This window comes from Pseudophryne corroboree, chromosome 9, assembly GCF_028390025.1.
Source record: "Pseudophryne corroboree isolate aPseCor3 chromosome 9, aPseCor3.hap2, whole genome shotgun sequence".
In the NCBI taxonomy this organism is placed as follows: domain Eukaryota; kingdom Metazoa; phylum Chordata; class Amphibia; order Anura; family Myobatrachidae; genus Pseudophryne; species Pseudophryne corroboree.
Window position 1 is genome coordinate 230,205,558 of NC_086452.1, and position 26,323 is coordinate 230,231,880.

Genomic DNA, 26,323 nt, shown 5'->3' on the forward strand with positions numbered 1-26,323 from the left:
CTGAAAATCTTTAGTCGACCCCCCACCGCTCCTGAGTCCGCTTGTAAAGCCCCAGCGTCATGCTGATGGCTTTGTAGAACCCGGGGCGGGCTTCTGGTCCTGGGCAGGGGCTGCTTGCTGCCCTCTCTTACCCTTTCCTCTGCCTCGTGGCAGATAAGACTGTCCTTTTGCCCGCTTGTTTTTATAGGAGCGAAAGGACTGCGGCTGAAAAGACGGTGTCTTTTTCTGTTGGGAGGGGGTCTGAGGTAAAAAAGTGGATTTGCCGGCAGTTGCCGTGGCCACCAGATCCGATAGACCAACCCCAAATAATTCCTCTCCTTTATATGGCAATACTTCCATATGCCTTTTGGAATCCGCATCACCTGACCACTGTCGCGTCCATAAACTTCTTCTGGCAGATATGGACATCGCACTTACTCTCGATGCCAGAGTGCAAACATCCCTCTGAGCATCTCGCATATAAAGAAACGCATCCTTTAATTGCTCTAGAGTCAATAAAATACTGTCCCTATCCAGGGTATCAATATTTTCAGTCAGGGAATCCAACCACACTACCCCAGCACTGCACATCCAGGCTGAGGCTATTGCTGGTCGGAGTATAACACCAGTATGCGTGTATATACTCTTCAGGGTAGTTTCCAGCCTCCTATCTGCTGGATCTTTGAGGGCGGCCGTATCTGGAGACGGCAACGCCACTTGTTTTGATAAACGTGTGAGCGCTTTATCCACCCTAGGGGGTGTTTCCCAGCGCGCCCTAACCTCTGGTGGGAAAGGGTATAATGCCAATAACTTCTTAGAAATTAGCAGTTTTCTATCTGGGTTAACCCACGCTTCATCACACACGTCATTCAATTCCTCTGATTCTGGAAAAGCTACAGGTAGTTTTTTCACCCCCCACATAATACCCCTTTTTGAGGTACCTGCAGTATCAGAGATCTGCAAAGCCTCCTTCATTGCCGTGATCATATAACGTGTGGCCCTATTGGAAAATACGTTTGTTTCTTCACCGTCGACACTAGATTCATCTGTGTCGGTACCTGTGTCGACTGACTGAGGTAAGGGACGTTTTACAGCCCCTGACGGTGTCTGAGACGCCTGAGCAGGTACTAACTGGTTTTCCGGCCGTCTCATTTCGTCAACTGACTTTTGTAATGTACTAACATTATCACGTAATTCCATAATTAAAGCCATCCATTCCGGTGTCGACTCCCTAGGGGGTGACATCACCATTACCGGCAATTGCTCCGCCTCCACACCAACATCGTCCTCATACATGTCGACACACACGTACCGACACACAGCAGACACACAGGGAATGCTCTTATCGAAGACAGGACCCCACTAGCCCTTTGGGGAGACAGAGGGAGAGTTTGCCAGCACACACCAAAAGCGCTATAAAATGTATATAAACAACCCTAAAAGGTGTTGTTTTTGTTATATGCGCTTTAAATATATAAATATAAATATCGCCAAAATATGCCCCCCTTCTCTTTGTTACCCTGTTTCTGTAGTGCAGTGCAGGGGAGAGTCCTGGGAGCCTTCCTCACAGCGGAGCTGAGCAGGAAAATGGCGCTGTGTGCTGAGGAGAATAAGCCCCGCCCCCTTTTCGGCGGGCTTTTCTCCCGGGTTTTGAGATATCTGGCCTGGGTTAAATACATACATATAGCCTCAATGGCTATATGTGATGTATTCTTTGCCATCAAAGGTATTAAATATTGCTGCCCAGGGCGCCCCCAGCAGCGCCCTGCACCCTCCGTGACCGTTCAGTGTGAAGTGTGTAGCAACAATGGCGCACAGCTGCAGTGCTGTGCGCTACCTTCATGAAGGCTGAAGAGCCTTCTGCCGCCTGTTTCCGGACCCTCGATCTTCAGCATCTGTAAGGGGGATCGGCGGCGCGGCTCCGGGACGAACCCCAGGGTGACCTGTGTTCCGACTCCCTCTGAAGCTATGTCCAGTAGCCTAAGACTCCAATCCATCCTGCACGCAGGTGAGTTGAAAATCTCTCCCCTAAGTCCCTCGATGCAGTGAGCCTGTTGCCAGCAGGACTCACTGAAAATAATAAACCTAAAAACTTTTTCTAAGCATCTCTTTAGGAGAGCCACCTAGATTGCACCCTGCCCGGACGGGCACAAAAACCTAACTGAGGCTTGGAGGAGGGTCATAGGGGGAGGAGCCAGTACACACCATGTGATCCTAAAAGCTTGCTTTTGTGCCCTGTCTCCTGCGGAGCCGCTATTCCCCATGGTCCTGACGGAGTCCCCAGCATCCACTAGGACGTTAGAGAAAGTATTTTTACTCACGGCTTTTTCATCGCTCCGGCGATCGTAGTGTGATTGACAGGAAATGGGTGTTACTGGGCGGAAACACTGCGTTTTCGGGGCGTGTGGATAAAAACGCTACCGTTTCCGGAAAAAACGCAGGAGTGGCCGGAGAAACGGGGGAGTGTCTGGGCGAACGCTGGGTGTGTTTATGACGTCAAACCAGGAACGACAAGCACTGAACTGATCGCAGATGCCGAGTAAGTCTGAAGCTACTCTGAAACTGCTAAGTAGTTTGTAATCGCAATATTGCGAATACATCGGTTGCAATTTTAAGAAGCTAAGATACACTCCCAGTAGGCGTAGGCTTAGCCTGAGCAACTCTGCTAAATTCGCCTTGCGAGCGATCAACTCGGAATGAGGGCATATGTATGAATATAAATATAACAATGCACAGTAGATACTGGAAGTATATCACAGAATACTTGTCCCAAATATTCAGCTAGCAGTACACTTGTTCTTAACTAACATGGTCTAAAATGACATGTAGAATACTTAAGTGCCTGTAAAAGCACAGTGCTGATGAGACAGGCGGCTTTACAGAGGAGAGCCCAGCAGTCCCGGAGATCAGCCCAGCTAGTAGTGAAGATGGCGCCAAAATCTCTGTCAGGGAGTGAGGGAGAGAGAGATGCAGCTCCAGGGTGGGAACACCAGCAGTAGATGGCGCCCGGAGCTGGGGGAGGGGTTACAGGTCAGCGCCTTATCCCCTCTGCTGGACTTCACCACCGGGTACTATGAAGCCTATTGTAAATGGATTTTAGTAGCCAGTCAGCTCCTGTCTTATTTCAAACCCAGCCTGTGACATGGCAGTTAAACTCTGATTGGCTGGTCCTTTATCACCTTCCACTTTATCACTTTGTCAAGCTTAATAAATCTGCCCCTGGGAGCACTATGCTGTTCTGATGATGTTTCCTGTTTGCGTTTCACCTTCACCGCCGTGGAACGCAAAACCCGGAAGCACGGCAGCATGCATCCACACTTAAAGTGTATATATACACACAGTAAAGATAATCATCAGAAATGTACCTAATCAGTCAGCATCAGATCACTGTATTCAAGAAATGTTTATTTCATGTATGTCCTTTATTCATCAAATTCTTTCACTACAGTCATTCTATGTGCAATCCAGTGTGCAATCCTTACAAATTAAACAGCCTGTATAATATAGCTGTAAATGATGTTTGCACAAGTTAATTTATATTATGTGCATTTTCTAGCCCCTTGCAGCCCAATGCATCTTACTTCTTCCCCGGAATGTGATATAAATGGAGCAATAGGTACCTGGGAACTTAGTGCTGGAGCATTGTCATATATTGCAGTATTTCATGGACCAGATGGAGATGTAGTCTCCTGTACGTCACCATCTACCTCATGTTCAGTATCTGGATTACACTGTGGACAAGATTACAATGTAACAGTCACAGCCTCTGATGGCAGTTGTGACAGCGTAACAACAAAAGCAACAATTGTTACAACAGGTAATATTAATAGAGTTTAATGAATAATGTACAGTATTTCAGCTGTGTGTATTAAGTTACAAACAATCTCCCACTGCCAAATCTAAGGGTCATAGCTCATCCAGTAAAAAGAGAAAATGCTGGTGCACAATCTAAGCCCCAAGAACACTGATAATCAGAACGACTATAATAAACTCTGCAATTTAGCAAGGAGTAAAATTGAGGTTCTTAGCATAATTTTTGTCCACAAATATGGGCCCACCTACCACGGCCAGGAGACATCATCAGGGGTGTCCCTAACATTGCTAAGGACAGGAACCTTAACTTTTTATGTCTGTTAATACCGCCTTGATTTTTCCCCAATTAAATGCCGTAAAGTATGCTGGCACAATATAAATGAAATAATAATAATAATAATAATAATAATAATTGGGACTCCACAATATCACACTCGCGTTAATGGGTTGGAGACCAACCAACGCGGGTGTGATATTGTATGTAAATGTGCTTTTACTTACAAAAAGGAAAAAGATGACATGTGAGGTATGCTCAGAAAGCATATAGGCTTTTGGCTCTGCTTATAAGTAGTTCATCAATTATTTGCAATGCTAAAACACAATTTATACACACGAGGTGAGCAAGCCTACATACTGGCGAAACGTGCGTCCTGATCCCAGTCCATATATGGACTTCCTCACAAATTTCAACTCTGGTAAAGTTATGTACTTTTCTATTCACTATACTTTTCTCATTTTTTGCCTGCTTTGAAGCATGTATTTTTATGTAGTATTGATTACCTCATATGCATTTATCAAATATTTTGGGTGAATCACCTCATACATACATGAATATAGAAATCAGCACACCTCATACCCGGGGAACCTTTGTATTTTTGAACAGCAGTGTATCCACTCCATATTGGGGTTTCCTTTATGCCCCTGGTTTGTTTTTGCAGTATTAGTACTGCCCGATACTTACCTGGGTTGGAATATACCTCCATCCCCAACAGCTTGCTTATAAACCAGTATTTTCCTACATATACCTGTTAAAGAGGCTTCACATAAACCTACAGCCATACCACACTGGATGTGCCCGATCCCGTCCATCTTGGGCCTTGCCAGTACCTGGTTGGAAGACCACCAGGGCATAACTAGGGGAGAGCTAAGGGGGCATGCGCCCCGGGTGCAGGATTTGAGAGGGTGCAAAGGAGTTAGAGGAGCGGGCGGTTTTTTTGTTACCGGCAGGGCTGTGCTGCTCCAGTGAGACAGCAGACAACTCCCAGGGCAATGTCTCTGACCCACCTGTCTGACCGCAGCTGGCTCCGACGCTGTGCAGGTGAGCTCCAGTACCTGGGATCTCTCCTATGTCAGCTACTGTCTTAAACTCTTTTCTTTGCCATGCAGTGCTGCAACTAGCGTGCAGTGCACTGTACAAGCTATAGAAGCACACTGTGCTCCCAGTTAGCAGTATCAACCTCCGCTTTGCCTCCCAGACATAGGTGTGCGCAGGGGGGGTGCCTGGTGCGCACAGGCACCCCCTAATGTCTGGCACCCCGATCTCACATGCCTGATGCAGCAATTGCCGAGCAGGCTGATTACTGTCCCCTCTGCGCTGCACCCTGCAGGACTGCATTACTGACCGGACGCCTGGGTTAATCAAGCGTGCCACTGCCACCGGCTTTCAACTACCCAGCTCCACCTCCATGTACAAAAACAGTGTGATGTGATGTGATTACGTCATGCTGCTCGCACGTCCATCCGTCACACGCCCACCTCTCTCCTTCTATGCTATGCCAACGCCAGCCACTGATGAGGAGCAGCATGCAGCCAGCGTTCCTCTTAGGAAGACAAATTCAATACTGGCAGACGGCCGGCAGCAGCTTCGACACGTCACTCGTTTTTTCCAGCAGCAGCAGTAACTAGTCTGCGACTGTCAGTGTCAGTGAGTGACTGACTTGTAAGTAAGCTGCTGCAGCTTGCAGGGGAAAGAGAGGGGGAGCCAGACCAGGCTGAGGAGGAGCACTGTAATTGCATGAGTGCCATCAGGGGTGTTTGGTGCACACCACAACATCTGACAATGTATCTGCTTTATTAGGATTGGTACAAAGGTGGATATTTTATATGCGTTGACCATCAATAGATGGTGCTAGACACGCCCAAAAGGCGGTGCTAGACACACCCCTCCGACGGTGCACCCCCTAATAAAATGTGCTGCGCACGCCAGTGCTCCCAGATGGGGGGATTTGGTGTAGCTTATAGGGGGATGTAGTGTAGTGATGTAGTGTACCATATAGGGTATGTAGTGTAGTAATGTATTGCAGTATATAGGGGCATGTAGTGCACTGATGTGGTGTAGCATATAAGGGGATGTAGTGTAGTGATGTAGTGCAGCATATTGGGTATGTAGTGCAGTGCATATGGGGCATGTAGTGTAGTGATGTAGTTCAGCGTTTAGCGGATGTAGTATAGTGATGTAGTGATGTAGCGCAATGGATAGGGGAATGTAGTGCAGTGATGAAGTGTTATGATGTAGTGCAATCTATATCACACAGAGGAGCATGTAGTTGAATATGCTGGTGGGGCATGAGATGCATAGGGCATTTGAGGCACATAGGGTAATATCGTCCAATAGTGGGGGGGGGGATTACTGTCTTGCCCCGGGTGATGAAAATCCTAGTTTCGGCCCTGACCAGGGAATACATGGAGCTGTAGATCCAAAGGGACCCACCGTGTGGCGTTATTCCATGCCAGGTGCCAGGACTTATCAATCTTATTAGTGAGCCCATATCACCACCATTACTTGTCTGTTTGTTAGGCACATTCACAAATCGTATTTTATTATTTCTAATACTCGGTGCTCTTTACAAACACACAATACTTAAATCGCTGCCTGATTCTACTCTCCTTATTCCGCCTCATTGAACGCACAAAGGACTCCCCAGTCTCCCCTGCACTGTTTTTTCACCATCAGGGGTCACAGAGGAAAAATCCCAAGTAAAAGCAGAATCAATCTGTCTTCTTTCTCCTGAGACCTGTTCCCACACCTTGGCACTCTCAACCAGCAGTTCACTACCAGGAGTACACGGCTGGGAAGTAGAAGCCAGAGGGAACACATGCTACTCAGGGAACTTACCACTCTCTCCACCCTCCTTTTTCTTTAACTTTTCCCTTCTAAATAGTTTGCAAAAGCAAGAAGATACAATTTAGTGTTTATACTTACTTATGTTTATCTTCATTATCACTTATAATGTTCTTTACCAGGTACATGTTTATAGTGAGCAATTCATCTTATGATCAATGCAGATCAGTAGCAGCCTCTAATGGGTATTTGAACCTCATGTAGTATATTCACAACAGGCTTGCTCTGAACTGCGTTTACACATTTTTGCCAGATTGTGATTACTTTACATTCGTGACTGCAATTTTATTTGATATATTTTGATTTCCTCTTTCACTTTATGAATTAATAAAAAACAGCTGACCATTACAGTGACTTGCAGGATATTTTTATATCCACACGATATTGCAATCATTAAATAATCAGCTGTGACACACCTTATAAATTTAAAAGACTGGTCATATGAGATGGTCATCACTGGATTTGATAACTTTTACTATTTTATTCAAATCAAAAGTGCCCCAACACAAAAGTCTTCTTTACTCTCTCTGTACATACACATAACTTATAATTATTTATGGATTAAAAGGATATTTTACCTATGGTGTGTAACTGTATATAATAAGTATATTTTGATTTGAAATATATATATACTGTAGACAGAAGTATGTGTATTAAAGATCTAAAATAAAGTGGTTAAAAACCAAAAGATTTCTATTGCCTAAGGAAGCCAGGTAATTGTACCGCCAGGGGATATCCTATTAGCCCCACTGTGGTGGCCGCTCCCCCCCCCCCCTCCAAATACTGGCACATGTGTTTTAGCGCAATCTGCCAATGAAAACAGACCATAATTGGATACCACGATGAAGACCATTGGTCATTAATCATGATATCCATCCATTTCCACACACCAAAAATTATCTAATTGGATACCACCCTTAGGGGTCTATTCATGAAGCAGTGAAAACAGTGGCGAAGTGAGCCTGTGGAGAAGTTGCCCATGGCAACTAATCAGTTGCTCTGTACAATTTTATAGTATTCAAATTATAAATGTTACTTCAATGCTGATTGGTTGCCATGGGCAACTTCTCCACTGGCTCACTTCTCCACACTTTTCACTGCTTCATGAATAGACCCCTTAGTGACCACTGATAGTTATACCATTAATGAACCACACCAGCGATATCGGCATCTAATAACAGAGATACCAGCAAGGAACTGTCACAAGAGCAAATAGAATAAGAAATTCTAACAATGTCAGTGTGATCCCATATTGTATTTATTAACGGCAACATCAATAAGAGGCGGTGATAGCATTCAAATCAGTGTATATTCATATATATACAGTATAAAGGCACTGACATAAATATATACTAGTGCATACTAATAACAAGGCGAACCTGACTTTTCCCTCCTTTAGTGCCTATATAAACAATGAGCCAAATATATATCACAATTGAGCTACAGAGACATGAGAGGCAACACTGATAGACAGCTACAACAATAGCCTACTGACAGTCATACTGTCACCAAAAAAGTGGACACACAGCATAAATTTTCCCCATAATTAATAGACTCCCACTGCTGTCATAGAAACGTTTTTCTGTCCTTCATCAGGCTCGTATCCTTTGCAAGCTTTTCCGCTCTTCTTGGAAGAAGAAGATACTAAACACCAGAAGCGATACATACAACCAGCAACATTTAGATTGTGTTAACACAAAAGTAACAATATCAGTGAAACGTTAACAGAAAACTGGTTTTTGTGTCAACACAGTAACAACTATCTGATAATAAGATAATAAACAGACAAACAAAAAGATTAAACGGAAAACTTTTGTTTTTAACCACTTTATTTCATTTTACTTTTACTTTTTTATTTTCACTTTTATACACATATTACTGTCTATATCCAGAGGCGTCACTAGGGTTGGTGTCACCCGGTGTGGTAACTCATGGTGTCACCCCCCTATGGACCATACGGCGCGTGCTCACAAAGTAAGATGCAATCGCATCCAGCTTATGCGAACACCTCTGCCTGATTTGACAGGCAGAGGAGTTCACGAGGTGGCGATGCGGAGTTGTGGGGTTATCAACTCGGCATTGCGGGGGAATGCCGTCAGAAATGGAGATGAGCTCGGGGCGGCCGTGTGACATAACACGCGGACGCTGCGATTGGAAACATGGTGGCGTGTTACCCTAAATCATCGATGCGATCACAATTGTATTGCGATTGCATCACTGACCGCCAATAGCACATGGAATGAGCCAAAATTCACATTATGCCACATGGAATGAGCCAAACTTCACATTATGCCACATGGAATGAGCCAAAATTCACATTATGCCACATGGAATGAGACAAAATTCACATTATGCCACATGGAATGAGACAAAATTCACATTATGCCACATGGAATGAGACAAAATTCACACGGAATGAGACAAAATTCACATCAGGGACATAGGGACAGGGAGAGCGACAGAGAGAGGGACAGCAACGATATACAGAAGGGAGAAAGGCAGCAGTGTAAGATTACATTATCAGTAGTGGCGGTGTGGAGGAGGCTATGATTCATTGCGTAGCATTTGTTACGTTTAACAAATTACAAAATACACTGGTACTTTATGGCCTTTTTTCTCTCAGAGAGGGACGGGGTATAAACGGGAGGACTAGCATGGCTTACAGGGCAGTGGGAGGCTAATGTAAAAAACGGGAGCGTCCGACTAAATGCAGGAGGCTAGGCAAGTCTGGTATAAACATGTTAAAAAAAAAAGTAAAATACACATACCTATTAATACTAAACACCAAATAAAACAAACAAAATAGTTCAGGCAAAATCCCAGCTCTCATTCTGAAGTACTGTTTTACTAGACATTCAGCACTGGAAATTTGCACCTGTGTATAGCAATGTAAATAACCAGCAATTGAAGTATATATGTGCACACAAAGAGTCTCTCCCCTTCCCCCCAGCCTGCTTATAATCGAGTCACTCACCATGAGCCCATGCACTCTTGATATAGAACCAACCATGCACTCTTTCTCCAGCGTTAGCCTACTCCTCCTAGCTCCCAAACTCAATTTTTCCACGCCAGGTCACTTCCCACCTCACTCGTCACTCCCCCTCCCAACAGCAAGCAGCTCCCAATGTGCTGGGGGACAGGGGGAGGGATCTGTTGCTGCTGCTGTGCCGCGCCCGCAGTGCACTAGTAACAGCTCTGCTCAGTGCAGCAACGGTGCCTGCGGTGCGAGGCCGGCAATCAAGCTCCGCCCCTCATCGCGTCCGAAGTCGGCGGGGGTGAGGGGGCTTGGTGCCGGGAGGGAGTGTGAATGCTACCGCTGCGGATGGGATGGGGGTGCAAGGGTGCAGCCCTTTTTGGTGTCACCCCATTGAAGGGTGACACCTGGGTGCGGGCCGCACCCCCCTCATGACGCCACTGTCTATATCTATATTTGAAACCAAAAAAATCTTATTATATACACAACGTGGATAAAATATCCTTTTAATACATAAATAAATAAAAGTTATGTTTTAGCACTGCAAATAATTGAAAAAATACTTATCAGCAGAGCCAAAAGCCTATACGCTTCCAGAGTGCACCTCACATCTCATCTTTTTCCTTTTTTGTAAATAAATTCAAAATATATGAGATTGGAAGCACTATTATTGTTAGGAATAATACACAAAGAATAAATACAGACAAAGGTTAAGATTTAACCAAGAACAATAAATTGACACCTATAAGAGACTAACAAAAAATAAGGAAGCATATTAATCATTACATTTGACTACTAATTGGTACTGTGCAGGACCATTACTTTTTTAAAACATGTAAATGTGCTTTGTCATATAGAGGAGCATTACAATGAAAGTCAGATATAGGAATAATATATCTGGTAATGCTTTTTACAGCAAAACGATTATATTCCTACTCACACACTAATGTCCAAATATTTATCTAAGATGAAATATGTAGCTGGTTTCTTTGTTTACATCATGTCCCTTTTGTCCATTGTCATCCATTCCTCTGTATTAACAGTGCCGTGTGTTCCCACCAACATTGAGGCCAGCACAGACTGCACTGCATTGGACCTTATATATGTGACATGGTCTGCCAGCAGAGGTGCCGAGTCCTATGTAGTGATCGCAACAGGGACTGATGGACACACTCTCTCATGTAACACAACAGCTGATACTTGTACCATCCAAGGAGTGCACTGTGGAACAAATTATTCAGTCTCGGTTACAGCCTGGAACACTGGCTGCAGCAGTGATACAGTCACCACAGTAGCTGTTGAAACAGGTAATAAAGTAGGCATCTGTACTACTTATAATACTACCTAACAACGAGACGTTAATCTTTAAACTGCTCTATTTTGAAAGACAAAATAAAAAAATGCTTTCACCCCTTAATAAGGCATTATATATGTATGTATCTGTCTATCTATCTATCTATCTATCTATCTATCTATCTATCTATCTATCTATCTATCTATCTATCTATCTATCATAAGATAACATAGAAGTTAAAAGTGAGTCTGACCAAGTAGCTGAGCTAGTGGTGTGGGGCAAGTTGTTGGCAATGTGAATGGCAAGATTAGGAATGTCGACACCTGAATGTCAATGTTAGGAATTCCGATATTCAGGATAGCACGGACTGCATTCACAGTGGTAAAAGTGACATAATGTTGACGCTGCCAGAATGTTGACATTGTGAATGTTGACATGTCAAGTAGGGGTAGTGAGTATTGCTGATCCTAACCCTAAAATCACCCTAACACTGGCTGTCGACATTCTTGCTGCTCCCCAATAAGTATTTCTGAATACTCTGTATAAAATACATCTGAACCACATAAATAGGTTTCATTTTTTTAACCAATTTACTACACAAAAAACACAATAATAAACATCAGCACACATATATACTTCTACAAGCAGCAAATTCCATAATTAAACATTAAAAAATTAATCAGCACACTATTATATATGCTAGCAGCAATTACACACAGTGCTCTTAAATGTTCTCATTATAATAATGACGTTGCTGTATAAATAAGTCACCATCCACGTAATGTCCCAGTGCAATTGGTAAACAAGCTCACTTCTCTATTTTACCACGGTTTGTTATTCAGTGCAGATGTACAGTATCTCTCTTAGGTCCTGACATATAATACTCCTTTTATCTATACTAGTAGCAGTTCAAAAAACCCCTTTGTAATGTCCATATGAGGGGTATATTTTGTGTCGTCCGTTGGCATAAGCAAAAACCAAAAATAATCCCCGGCCATCAGAGATTGCTGCAGATGTTACACTGGTCTGGATAACTCAGGATACGCCCCTGATAATCAGGGTCCCAGTAGTCAGCTCTGCCAGCCGCCGGCTGCAACCTCCAGGTGTAATGGGTCTGGATAACTCAGGATACGCCCCGGATAATCAGGGTCCCAGTAGTCAGCTCTGCCAGCAGCCGGCTGCAACCTCCAGGTGTAATGGGTCTGGATAACTCAGGATGCGCCCCTGATAATCAGGGTCCCAGTAGTCAGCTCTACCAGCAGCCGGCTGCAACCTCCAGGTGTAATGGGTCAGGATAACTCAGGATACACCCCTGATAATCAGGGTCCCAGTAGTCAGCTCTGCCAGCAGCCGGCTGCAACCTCCAGGTGTAATGCCTCAGGTTGCGATGGAGCGGTGAGTGTCAACAGCTTTGATGGTGGCTCTCCCAGCAAACAACTGCGCACACTGCACTCCCAGCAGACTGCTGCAGCCTCAAGATGTAATACCTCTGACATGGGTAAAGTAGTGTAAATCGAAGATTAAGGCGGAAACCTTCCCAACAATCAGCTGTTTGTACTGCACTCCTATCAGCCACAGCTGGAAAAAAAAAATGTAATCAAGCAGCTAAAGTTGGGACCAGACATCGATGTAATGACAGGTTGGAATCCTTTTGTCCTTGACGCATTTCTCCGTCTTACATGTATGATGGTTTCATCAGTAGGTAAAGTGAGCTGAACTCTAGTTTAGTACTTATACCTCAATCTTCCAAAGAGAGAGAGGTTTGATTAGACAGGATTAGAGTAAATTCGGAACGGTCTGGACTATGGAACACCAGACTGGACTGCTGTGGAGGTCTCTGTGCTTGTCCCTGTGTATGACACACAGCAAATGGTGGAGGGAGATGTACAGCCCCCTCCTGACCCACAGCTGCTGCACTAGGACAGAGAGAATGGGAGAAGCATGGTCGGAACGGATTGGGTGAAAGCTGGAACAGTCCGAAATTTGGCGTGCCAACCCAACCAGCTCCCTACACCAATTTTTGCCACTGTGGAGTTCTCTGTGCCCATCCATGTGTATAAGACCGCTGTCACACAGTAAATGGTGCAGGGAGACATGCACAGAGAGATCCACAGCGACTGAATTCGCTTGAGGAAACTTTCACCTAATCCCCAATTAAACAATTAGTTAAAACGCCTGTATCATTCCAGTCATCTTGTGAAAAACATTAAAGTCCACTGGAATAGGGTAACTACATAATATCAATGAATACAATTTCAGACATTCATAAATATCACTCAATAAATATGTAGCAAAAACCAGTAAAAACACAATATAAAACATATATATTTATATTATACTTAGGGGTCTATGTACTAAGCCTTGGATGGAGATAAAGTGGACGGAGAGAAAGACTCAGCCAATCAGCTCCTAACTGCCATGCTACAGACTGGATTTTAAAAATGACAGGAGCTGATTGGCTGATACTTTATCTCCATCCAAGGCTTAGTAAATAGACCCCTTAGTGAGCAATAGGCATCACTCTGGAGACTAAGGGGTGCATTTATCAACATGTTTTATCATAAGCAAAAAGTTTTAAAACTCATTGGTTATAATATATGGGGACCCATATATTAACGAAAAATAACTGACTTTTTTGTTTCGTACAGTATCACCGTGCAAACGATAACGCAGCTGGTATTCAGTTTGGTTGTTTAGGATGAAAGTATTTTTCCATGCACTATTTATTATAAATATCCCCACTGTTTTGTATATGACAAATGTTAGTTATTAAACAAATATGTCTACCTGTTGTACACAGTTCCCTGCACTCCTGATATGGTTGAGGTCGTGATAGACTGTTTAACACAAGAAGCCATGGTGTCCTGGCAAGAAAATAGTATCCACACAAGCAACCACACAGCAATTGCCAGCGATCCCTCGGGGATGGAGCAGTCCTGCACTACTTTGTTCTCCTCTTGCCACATTACTGGCTTGGAGTGTGGGCTGGAGTACAGTTTTCAGGTGTATTCCTCTAACCGACAGTGCAGTTCACTAAAAAGTGTTACATACAAATCTATGACAGGTAAGTGCTGACTGAATCTATGAGAGAAACACTCTTTATAAATGATTTGGGGTCAATATAATAAGACCTGCATAGTGGACGCTAGAGAGGAGATATATCAGGTCTTGGAGAAAGATAAAGTGTAGAAGTTGCCCAAAGCAACCAATTAAAATCTATGATAAATTTCAGTTGATGTTCATTAGTTGCTTCGGTCAACTTCACCACCTTCGCTCTCCCAGGGCAACCATTTTACTGTCTGAAAAAGTACATTTTATCTATTAATGTTATTTACAGTAATTAAAAGCAGTGTTAGTAGATGGTTGTATTGATAAATAACAGTAGTTTCAGTAGATTATATGTATATATTTTTATTTATGAATTAGATGTTTGATTGGTACTGATGTCCAGGGTCAGTTTTAGACAGACTAGTGCCAGATCTCATGGTAAGAGTCCCCACATGTGTCCAGTCACTCTTTGACAGTCATATTGCAAAGTCCAATTGCCTACAGTACATAAATATTGCATAGAACTCCATATTTATTTACACAGCACGCCCTCCTCTGCTATAGTTGGAAAGATAGTGCATTGTTCTAATGACCAGCAGCCTTCTGCTCACTATATATTTACTGAAGCGGCAGTGGCACTTACAGCACGCATCAGTCTCAACAAATATATCTAAAATCAGCTACAAAAGTTAGAATCTGCTACATGCTGAGCCACATCAGGTGCCAGGTATACTACAATTAACAAAACATGGTGCTAATTATAAAAAGTCATTAATTTCTTCTAGTTAATATAATGAGCAGATCCATGCTAAATACACAACGCTGAGCCACATCTGAGCCCTGTCATACAGGGTGAGGCAAAAAAAACTCCCAGATTTTAAAGGTTAACAAAAAAGGCATGGCAAATGCTATTCAGAATGTTAGTAATCTAAATGTGCAAGGAATACAGTTTATTTTCAGTTGGTTTTGAAAATATGATAACAGCCAGATGGTGGTCTTCATTAAAAATAAAATAGAAAAATGTGTGTGTGTGTGTGTGTGTGTGTGTGTGTGTGTGTGTGTGTATATATATATATATATATATAGCAATGTATGTCAGGCGGCACTCACAGCGTAAAAGAAATCACAGGAATCCACCTGAGCGTGTCAACGTTTCAAAGTTTATAATAAAACTTTTTCGTCAGGACAAATTACAATCAAACAGTAACTCACCTATATACCCCCGCAGGTCTGTCCGTGGCGAGCCGCGGCCGGCGTCCCTGCTCAGTAAAAATGACGTCATCGCTAGGTGCCCGACTGCAGCGCGTCCCGGAGATTCCCAGCTGAGGGCAATCAAATGTGAACATAATAAGAGAAAACACAAAATAAACATAAAAAACAAAATACATGTAACAAACTTATGAGAGTACTAACCCACTGTGCACCTATAGCATTATAGAATAAAAGACATGTCATTAAAGGTCAGTAATAAAACATCCAAACTCTGCCTGTATGACAGAGCTGATGATAGACAATTATATACACCAATCTCTAGGTGCTTGTCCCATATAATAAATGAAGGTCTATCTTATAATGCTAATATCACGTCGTCTGCAAAAACAACATTTAGAGTGTACTAGCCAGCACACCTAAAAGAGGCAAATACTATCCAAATCTACTAAACAGATATATAGTATCTCATTAAACAACATTCCTATCAAGGTCAAAAGTATCTAGATTGTAACTCTCAAGGTATAATTGTTACAAAAAACATGAAAGGCCTGAATGTTCATTCAGCCCTCGGGGGGACAGAGTGTCAAGGTGGAAGATCCACCTAGCTTCAGCTTTTAACAATAAAAGACCCCGGTTCCCACCCCGTACCAGTGGGGAATGTGATCGATAATGCTGTGTTTCAGCACTGCTAAAGAGTACCTAGCATTAAGAAAGTGTTGTGCAACCGGTTGGTCACTGTGTCCAGTGGCCAATGCTGCTCTGATAGAAGTGCGGTGTCCCGCCATTCTTTCTTTAAATGTACATTCTGTTTTCCCCACATAATGGAGACCGCAGGGGCAGCTTAATAAATAAACCACAAATTTTGTTGAACATGTTACGCGGTGTTTGATTTTAAACCGCTTGCCAGTATATGGGTGACAAAAGCTGTCACCGGGTATCGTATGACTACAGGTGGTGCATCCTAGGTAGCGGAAACAGCCAGGTTTAGATAGATTTAAAAAATTCCCCCCTGTCGGGCTATGTTTCGATGGAAATTGTACATTAGTTTTAACCAAATAGTCTCGAAGATTTTCCCCCCGTTTATAGGCGGGCATAAGTCGAGTGTTTGAAAGTGAAGTTAAATGCTTATCTGATTGAATAATCGGCCAAAATATTTTACTAATGTTGTTAATGGTCTTACTGTGGGTGTTGAACTTATTTACCCAAATGAGCCTATCAGTGACAGACTTTTTAAAGATGAACCCAACGTTACATTCCGCGGCATCCCTAACACTTTACATTTAGTGGCTTCTAATTCATGCGCGGGGTACCCCCTAGCGGTGAACTTAGTAACTAACTGGTCTAAAGTAGATTAAATTTTATTCTCATCGCTAACGATCCGTCTGGCTCGTAGCATTTGAGAATAGGGGAGTCCCTTACGCAAAGATACTGGATGATGGCTAGAAGCCAACAATACATTGTTCCGATCAGTCGGTTTAAGAAACAGATCTGTAACAATTTTATGGTCAACTATCTCAATATGAACATCCAAGTAATCAACCATCTTCTGATGAATGTTATATGTAAATTTAACCGGTGAAGAGGACAGATTGTGATCATCTAATAATTTCTCCAACGATTCTTGTGATCCTGTCCAAAAAAGCAATAAGTCATCTATATAACGAAAATAAACCAACATTTTTGAACTAATTGCTGTTGTTGAAAAAAATAAATCATCCTCAACCTGAAACATAAAAACATTTGCAAAAGATGGTGACACATTGCTGCCCATGGAGCAACCCTGAAGCTGTAAATAATAATTGTCATTAAAAAAAAAATAATTACGTTGTAAAGTAAGTTGTAACAATTGTAAGAATAGCTCAACATCAGGTCCCTCATAATTAATGTTACCATTAATGAGTGATCTCACCGCCTGTAACCCCTCCATGTGAGGGATGCAGGTGTAGAGATTACACACGTCAATTGTAGCCAACAGACAGCCTTCAGGTATATATACAATAGTATTTAAACTATTAAGCAATGTAGTAGTATCCTTTAAGCATGTTGTTCTCACAAGAATCCTTGGGGAAATTATTAGATGATCACAATCTGTCCTCTTCACCGGTTAAAGTTACATATAACATTCATCAGAAGATGGTTGATTACTTGGATGTTCATATTGAGATAGTTGACCATAAAATTGTTACAGATCTATTTGTTAAACCGACTGATCGGCACAATGTATTGTTGGCTTCTAGCCATCATCCAGTATCTTTGCGTAAGGGACTCCCCTATTCTCAAATGCTACGAGCCAGACGGAAAAATTTGGCCGATTATTCAATCAGATAAGCATTTAACTTCACTTTCAAACACTCGACTTATGCCCGCCTATAAACGGGGGGAAAATCTTCGAGACCATTTGGTTAAAACTAATGTACAATTTTCATCGAAACATAGCCCGACAGGGGGGAATTTTTTAAATCTATCTAAACCTCGTTGTTTCCGCTGCCTAGGATGCACCACCTGTAGTCATATGATACCCGGTGACAGCTTTTGTCACCCATATACTGGCAAGCGGTTTAAAATCAAACACCGCGTAACATGTTCAACAAAATTTGTGGTTTATTTATTAAGCTGCCCCTGCGGTCTCCATTATGTGGGGAAAACTGAATGTACATTTAAAGAAAGAATGGCGGGACACCGCACTTCTATCAGAGCAGCATTGGCCACTGGACACAGCGACCAACCGGTTGCACGACACTTTCTTAATGCTAGGTACTCTTTAGCAGTGAAACACCGCATTATTGATCACATTCCCCCACTGGTACGGGGTGGGAACCGGGGTCTTTTATTGTTAAAAGCTGAAGCTAGGTGGATCTTCCACCTTGACACTCTGTCCCCCCGAGGATTGAATGAACATTCAGGCCTTTCATGTTTTTTGTAACAATTATACCTTGAGAGTTACAATCTATATACTTTTGACCTTGATAGGAATGTTGTTTAATGCGATACTATATATCTGTTTAGTACATTTTGATAGTATTTGCCTCTTTTAGGTGTGCTGGCTAGTACACTGTAAATGTTGTTTTTGCAGATGACGTGATATTAGCATTATAAGATAGACCTCCATTTATCATATGGGACAAGCACCTAGAGATTGGTGTATATAATTGTCTATCATCAGCTCTGTCATACAGGCAGAGTTTGGATGTTTTATTACTGACCTTTAATTACATGTCTTTTATTCTATATTGCTATAGGTACACAGTGGGTTAGTACTCTCATAAGTTTATGTTACATGTATTTTGTTTTTTTATGTTTATTTTGTGTTTTCTCTTATTATGTTCACATTTGATTGCCCTCAGCTGGGAATCTCCGGGACGCGCTGCAGTCGGGCACCTAGCGATGACGTCATTTTTACTGAGCCGGGTCGCCGGTCGCGGCTCGCCACGGACAGACCTGCGGGGGTATATAGGTGAGTTACTGTTTGATTGTAATTTGTGCTGACGAAAAAGTTTTATTATAAACTTTGAAACGTTGACACGCTCAGGTGGATTCCTGTGATTTCTTTTACGTTGTGAGTGCCGCCTGGCATACATTGCAGTATACTTGACGATTCTTCTTCAAATGGAGGGCACCGGCTGTTTACTTGATTACAACGGTTTCCAGTAAGGAGTGCAACAGACCAGTTTTTTGTATATATATATATATATATATATATATATATATGAAACTAGTGAAGAAAAGGGCGCCTATTTAGTGTTTCTTTAAAAAATTGATATGAAGTGAATCAGGTGGTAATGTATGGACATCACTTATCTGATATACACACTTTCTTCGGTCTCATGACCAATGCACATATGTAAAGAGAAGATAGAACAGAAATAACATAGTGCGTACAGTTTTTAAAAAAATTTTGCGCGTACAGTTTTTAAAACATATTTCACCATAAAAATAGAAGTAGTTGTATCTAAAAAACCTCCTAAGGATAAGCAAATCCTCAATGGTAAAAATCCACCAGCAGGGATTATTGGGGTTTTTCACAAATTTTAATACAACATAAAACTTAGAAGGTATAGAATAGTAAAAATGCAAGCGTACAGAATATAACAAGATTCGAGTTTATCAATCTGTATGTACAATCGGATACATCCTGTTTTCCATAAAAATCCAATATCGGTAAAAATGCAAACGTACAGGATATTAAAGTTAAAAAAGCTTATCTGTCCATAAGGAGGTCTCAGGTACAGCAGTTCCAACGCGTTTCGTCAGCAGTATGACTTCATCATGGGGATCCTCTTTATATATATATATATATATATATATATATACAATGCTTATGTGTGTGTGGGTGTGGGTGTGTGTATATATATATATATATATATATATATATATATAATTGTAATACAGGATGCGGTCAGGATCTCAACAGTCAGATTACTGACAGCATGATCCAGTTGGATCCTGAAGGTACAGTGAGTACTGACTTTGGGGTTAGGCTGCGAAGGTGGTGGAGGCTAGGGTTAGGCTGTGGGGGAGGAGGCGGTTAGGGTTAGGCTACAGGAGGGGAGGGTGAGGGTTAGGCTGTGGTAGGGGTGAGTTAGGATTAGGGGTAGGGTAATCCTGCTATCGGTATACTGACTGTTGGGATCCTGACTGCTAAGATTTTGTACCCAACCTGGTAATACATGTTAGACAAAAGAAATGCAAACATGACAACAGAGGTTATAGAGAACACTGCTCATAAGCTTACAGTCTAATAGGAAAAGGGCAGCTAGTTGAGTGTCAATGTGAGTACTGTAGTACAAGTGGAAGCAGGGCAAGCTACAGTATAATATGGTTATCAGAGACAAGATGAGACATGTTAGAGCTGGATCTATGAAAAGGAGGAAGATAGAGTTTCATAATGAGATTTCAAAAAGATGAATAGATGGCCTATGCCAGAGAGGTAGAGGTTACACTAGTTGAGGAGGGAAATTATGAAAGAATGGATACAACGTCTTGTCACATCTTGTTTAAGAAAGGGGCATATTCTGTCAATGTTTTGAATGTGGAGGAAACAGGATTGAATGAGATACCAGGTGCCATTTGTAGGACCATATCTGTTGCCAAGTGTAATTAACTGACACACAGTCTGATATATAGAACCATGTACTGTATATGCGCTTACAGACTTGCAAAGATTTTCTGTACTCTTAAAAGCAGTGGGATAAAGTGAGGTGAGAATAGAGGGCAAAAGCAAGCCACTAGGCAAAACCATGTTGCACTGCAGATGGGGCAGAGAGGGCAGATATAACAAGTGCAAGGCGATAGATTTGAGTGGAGTGTGTTCAAACTGAAATCTAAGTTGCAGTTTAAAAATAAAGCTGTCTGGCATTTGATGGCTACATGCAAAAGCAGTCAGTATTTACCCTGTCCAGAAAAAAATATAAATTAATTTGCTCCCCTTTCATTGCAACATAGTTTATTACAGACACAAAGTTACTTGCTTTTTTGCTTTACTTACAATCATGAATCATGCCTAGAGTTCGGGGAGAAAGCAGGTGAGGTGGGACATGGAGCAAGAGGTTCAAACAGTAGCATTAACTGCGAATAACATTTATTTTAAGTCTAAAAAAAACAATATAACTCATGTCTAAGAGCATCATGGTAATTTCCCACTTTAGGCTTCTTATACCCCAACACCATCCCTGTTGCAGTCAGGAAGATGTTAATGCACATTCTGTAAACAAACAAAATCGAGTTACTGCACTCCTAACTACCTCATTCATTTTTGTGACGCAAACCATGCCTGAGCCTTAAAAACTAAGGATTTTACTGTATTTTTTTATTTTTATTTGATTAAATACAGCTCCATGTGAGCCAAAAGATATTACTACCACTGCACAGTGTGAAAATAGGGAGGCATTCGTAACTTGGACAATGAGCAGAGGTGCCAAATATTACATTGCCACGCTGTCTGGAAATGGGACAACCTTAACTTGTAATACTACTGATCCCGACTGCTCATACTTGGGATTGCAATGCGGCCAAACCTACAATGCTTCTGTAGTGGCCATGGATGGCAAGTGTACCAGTGTCTCCTCCAACACAATCATGCTTGAAACAGGTAATCTAGTAGTAGAAAAATGGATCCTAAAGATCATAGCAAAAATTTCACTTGATTTTCATTACTAAAGGAATCTGGGAAGAAAATCTAGCTAACATGATTCTTATATGAGGTTATCCTCTCGTATAATATTCGTCACAACATAAAAATCCTATTTTTTTTTTTAATTTAAGGCATACAGTATTTCATGCTATCTGTATCACATATACAAAACAATGTATGCTTTACTACAGCATTACTAAAGGTGTTTATTGGAGAAGCGTAGTATTGTTAGTGATGGTCTCTAGTTAACTTACTGTTTTCACTAATATTAATACCTGAGAAGATCAGTGAGAAACCCATGAAATGATCATATTTCCTTCATGTAGCTCCATGCCAGCCCCAAGGCTTGAGCATTGGCATTGATTGCAGCAGCCAAACAGCTTCTATGTTCTGGGAAGAAAGTGATGGCGCCCAACTGTACAGTATACTCATTGAAAGCATCACTGGGACAGGATCATCATACACAACAACCAATATCTCCTTCAGCTCTGAAGTTTTATCTTGTGGACAGACTTATGGTTTTTCTGTCATGGCAGTTGGTGGAACGTGCAACAGCTCCAGAAGTCTTACCCTTTATGAAAACTCAGGTACTGATGTGTTCAATTCTTCCAGTTATATCTGGTAATGTAAGCATATTTGGTTTGTTATAGAATAGGACATATTGGGCCTAATTCAGACCTGATCGAAGCAGCAAAATTGTTATCTAATTGGCAAAAGCATGTGCACTGCAGGGGGCACTGTGGAGAGACTTAGATTTGGCTGGGGTATATTGTTTATGTGCAGGGTAAATACTGGCTGCTTTATTTTTACACTGCAATTTAGATTTCAGTTTGAATACACCACACCCAAATCTAACTCTCTCTACACACGTTATATCTGCCCCACCTGCATTGCACATGGTTTTGCCCATTAGAGAACAATTTTGCTGCTGCGATCAGATCTGAATTAGGCCCATTGTACTTGCCATTTTAGATTCACTGTAGGAAAAAAAACAGTTCAAGGGGCTACGTGTTGCCTGCTCTTACACAGTTCTGCCTCTTGAGATCTACTACCTAACAGACAATTAACGTTCAAACACTGACATTTTAATTTATGAAGTGTTTAATTTATTTAATGCACCGTTCTGTATTAACCTAAGTTTGTACCACAATGCTGTAACATAGTGAAATTAACTAATTTAGTCCCTCTCCATCACTTAAACATCTTCAGAATGTTGTCCGAAATGAAACAGAGGACAAGAAGCTGAAATTGTAAAGTAGAGCTTGTCAGTTAGTTGCCTTTATTGTCCCTATCCCTTGTATTAACTTTTGATCAATCTACTCACCTGCAGCTTCTAGAGAGAATTTCTGTTAGCTTGGAGATTGGCTAAAATTATTGCAAACTCCAATGATAGAGTAGCATGGTGTAAATGGTGCCCCCTTTACAATATTTCCACATATATAATATAGATAGAAAAGGACATACGTATACATCCCTGAGTAGATGAATTGTGTTGTGGTGATCCTCACAATGCCACAGGGTGCTGTCCCACTATGAATGACACTTTTTCTGAATCCCGACTAAGACAATAACATTTTCACATTCACAACATAAGGGAGAACAGAAATCACATAGTGTAACGCAATTTAATACAACGTTAAAAACAAATGCATAAAACTATAAATGGATTAGATCCTGTCCAGAGCACAAACTGACACCAGCTATCCTGCAGTGGTTCAGAAAGAACGATTACGAATTAAATGAGAACTGGCAACATACAGTTTTCTAGAAGAGTATGATGGTATAGTCACCAAAGTGCATCCCGGACTGGCGCTTTGGGTCTCTCCTTAGTCAGGTGAATGACCCATAAAGTTCCACTGGCATTAGGCAGCCTGGTCAAACGCCAATACATTTCAACCCACTCCAGGGTCTTTATCAGGGCAACGTGTGGGATCACCTCAGAGGTATACTAAATAAAGGGCTGCCACAAGGTTGCGCACGTCTTAAGATATCCCTTCATTATATTGTGAACATGGGGGGTGATTCAGACCTGACCGCTGGGCTGCAAACTTTGCTGTCCTGTGTTCGGATAGTCGCCGCCTTTAGGAGGAGTGTACATTTGCCATGTAAGTGTGCGATCCCATGTGTACACTCCAGCTGCTAAAATACACTTTGTGCAGTCTGTGCGCAGCCCAGGACTTACTCCTACAGTGCGATGAGCCAAGGCTGATCAGGACCGGAGCTGGCGTCAGACACCCTTCCTGAAAACGCTTATACACGCCATTGTTTTTCCGGACACTCCTATAAATGCTCAGTTACCACCCACAAACAGCCTCCTCCTGTCAATCACCTTGTGAACGTCTGTGCGTTCGAATTTTTCGCACCATCCTGTCGTTGACTGGCGATGCTCTTTGTTGTTGTCTGACACGCGTGTGCATTGCGGTGCATACGCATGCGCAGTTAGTACCTGATCGCCCGCTAGCAACAATCAGGTCTGAATCACCCCCATGATGTATATATTTGATGCAGTATAAACATATCAGTTTTTGCATGTGACAGCAGCACAAATGTTTTGCAGGGTGGTCTTCAGGTTGCCGAATGGCGGGATCCCGGCGCACATTATACCAGCGCCGGAATCCCGACACCCGGCATACGACAGATATTCTCCCTCGTGGGGGTCCACGACCCCCTTGGAGGGAGAATAAATAGCGTGGCGCGCGTAGCGCGCCACCATGCCCGCAACGGGCTCATTTGTGCTCGCCACGCTGTCGGTATGCCGGTGGTTGGGCTCCCGGCGCCGGTATGCTGGTCGCCGGAAGCCCGGCCGCCGGCATACCATACTACACCCGTTTAGCTATAGATTAATGTCTAATACTAGTTGTAATTGCAAGCACTGCTGATGTTGTACACTGCAGAGCAATGGTTTTATACTGTGCTCTGCATGTGTTTCAGTTGTACTGTGTATGTATCTCAATAGTGCACACACTTATAGTACGGATTTAGATGTGCGGTGTCTTCTTTTTATAGCTGTATTAGGCACTTCTTGGCGGTGACAAGGGGATGGCTAATCAGATGCATGGAGAAGCTGATCTTATTGGAGTGTCACAAGCATGTCGCTGAAAGTAGTTGTGTACAAAGACACCTCATCACTTACAAATGAGGCCTTACTCAAAAAGAGAATCTGCACCAAGCATAGGGCTGGTGCATATTTTGTTGTACCAAGCAGTATTTCAGCATGTAAAGGCTCGTAAAGTGGAATTCTCAGTCCTTGCACATAGACATGGGTGTGACTATGGGGGTAATTCAGAGCTGATCGCAGCAGCAAATTTGTTAGCAGTTGGGCAAAACCATGTGCACTGCAGGGAGGGCAGATATAACATTTGCAGAGAGAGTTAGATTTGGGTGGGTTATTTTGTTTCTGTGCAGGGTAAATACTGGCTGCTTTATTTTTACACTGCAATTTAGATTTCTCTGACGTCCTAGTGGATGCTGGGTACTCCGTAAGGACCATGGGGAATAGACGGACTCCGCAGGAGACTGGGCACTCTTTAAAGAAAGATTAGGTACTATATCTGGTGTGCACTGGCTCCTCCCTCTATGCCCCTCCTCCAGACCTCAGTTAGAATCTGTTAGAATCTGTGCCCGGCTCGAGCTGGTTGCACACTAGGGGCTCTCCTGAGCTTCTAGTAAAGAAGTATTTATTAGGTTTTTTATTTTTCAGTGAGATCTGCTGGCAACACTCACTGCTACGAGGGACTTAGGGGAAAGAAGCGAACCTACCTGCTTGCAGCTAGCTTGGGCTTCTAGGCTACTGGACACCATTAGCTCCAGAGGGATCGAACACAGGCCCAGCCTCGGTCGTCCGGTCCCGGAGCCGCGCCGCCGTCCCCCTTGCAGAGCCAGAAGCAAGAAGAACGTTCTGGAAATCGGCGGCTGAAGACTCCGGTCTTCATTAAGGTAGCGCACAGCACTGCAGCTGTGCGCCATTGCTCCCTATGCACACCACATACTACGGTCACTGATGGGTGCAGGGCGCTGGGGGGGGGGCGCCCTGGGCTGCAATTAGAGTACCTTACATGGCGAACAGCACATAATATAGTCTAATAAACTATATATGTGCAAAAATCCCCCGCCGTAATATAAATATAAAGAGCGGGAGAAGTCCGCCGAGAAGGGGGCGGGGCTATCTCCCTCAGCACACTGGCGCCATTTCCTCTTCACAGCTCCGCTGGAAGACAGCTCCCCAGGCTCTCCCCTGCAGTTTCCAGGCTCAAAGGGTAAAAAAGAGAGGGGGGGCACTAAATTTAGGCGCAAAACTGTATTGTATAGCTGCTATAGGGAAAATCACTTTGTGTTAGTGTAAATCCCTGATTATATAGCGCTGTGGTGTGTGCTGGCATACTCTCTCTCTGTCTCCCCAAAGGACTTTGTGGGGTCCTGTCCTCAGTCAGAGCATTCCCTGTGTGTGTGCGGTGTGTCGGTACGGCTGTGTCAACATGTTTGATGAGGAGGCTTATGTGGAGGCGGAGCAGGTGCCGATAAATGTGATGTCACCCCCTGCGGGGTCGACACCAGAGTGGATGGATATGTGGAAGGTTTTACACGACAGTGTCAACTCCTTGCATAAAAGGTTCGATGACATAACAGCTGTGGGACAGGCGGCTTCTCAGCCAGTGCCTGCCCAGGCGTCTCACAGGCCATCAGGGGCTCAAAAACGCCCGCTACCTCAGATGGCAGACACAGATGTCGACACAGAGTCTGACTCCAGTGTCG

General features: G+C 42.8%; 1 protein-coding gene across 4 annotated transcripts in view; it reads left to right on the forward strand.

Annotated features, from left to right (window-relative positions):
• LOC134957920 (uncharacterized) overlaps window positions 1-26,323 on the forward strand; it is a 151,155-nt gene that overhangs the window by 90,942 nt on the left and 33,890 nt on the right. For 3 of the 4 annotated variants that reach the window (XM_063940161.1, XM_063940163.1, XM_063940164.1), the window contains 5 exons: window positions 3,536-3,796; window positions 10,931-11,194; window positions 13,982-14,245; window positions 21,272-21,529; window positions 21,898-22,158. In XM_063940161.1, the coding sequence (XP_063796231.1) occupies window positions 3,536-3,796; window positions 10,931-11,194; window positions 13,982-14,245; window positions 21,272-21,529; window positions 21,898-22,158 (1,308 nt within the window). The remainder of the gene's footprint in view (window positions 1-3,535; window positions 3,797-10,930; window positions 11,195-13,981; window positions 14,246-21,271; window positions 21,530-21,897; window positions 22,159-26,323) is intronic. The other variant, XM_063940162.1, reaches the window with a different exon arrangement.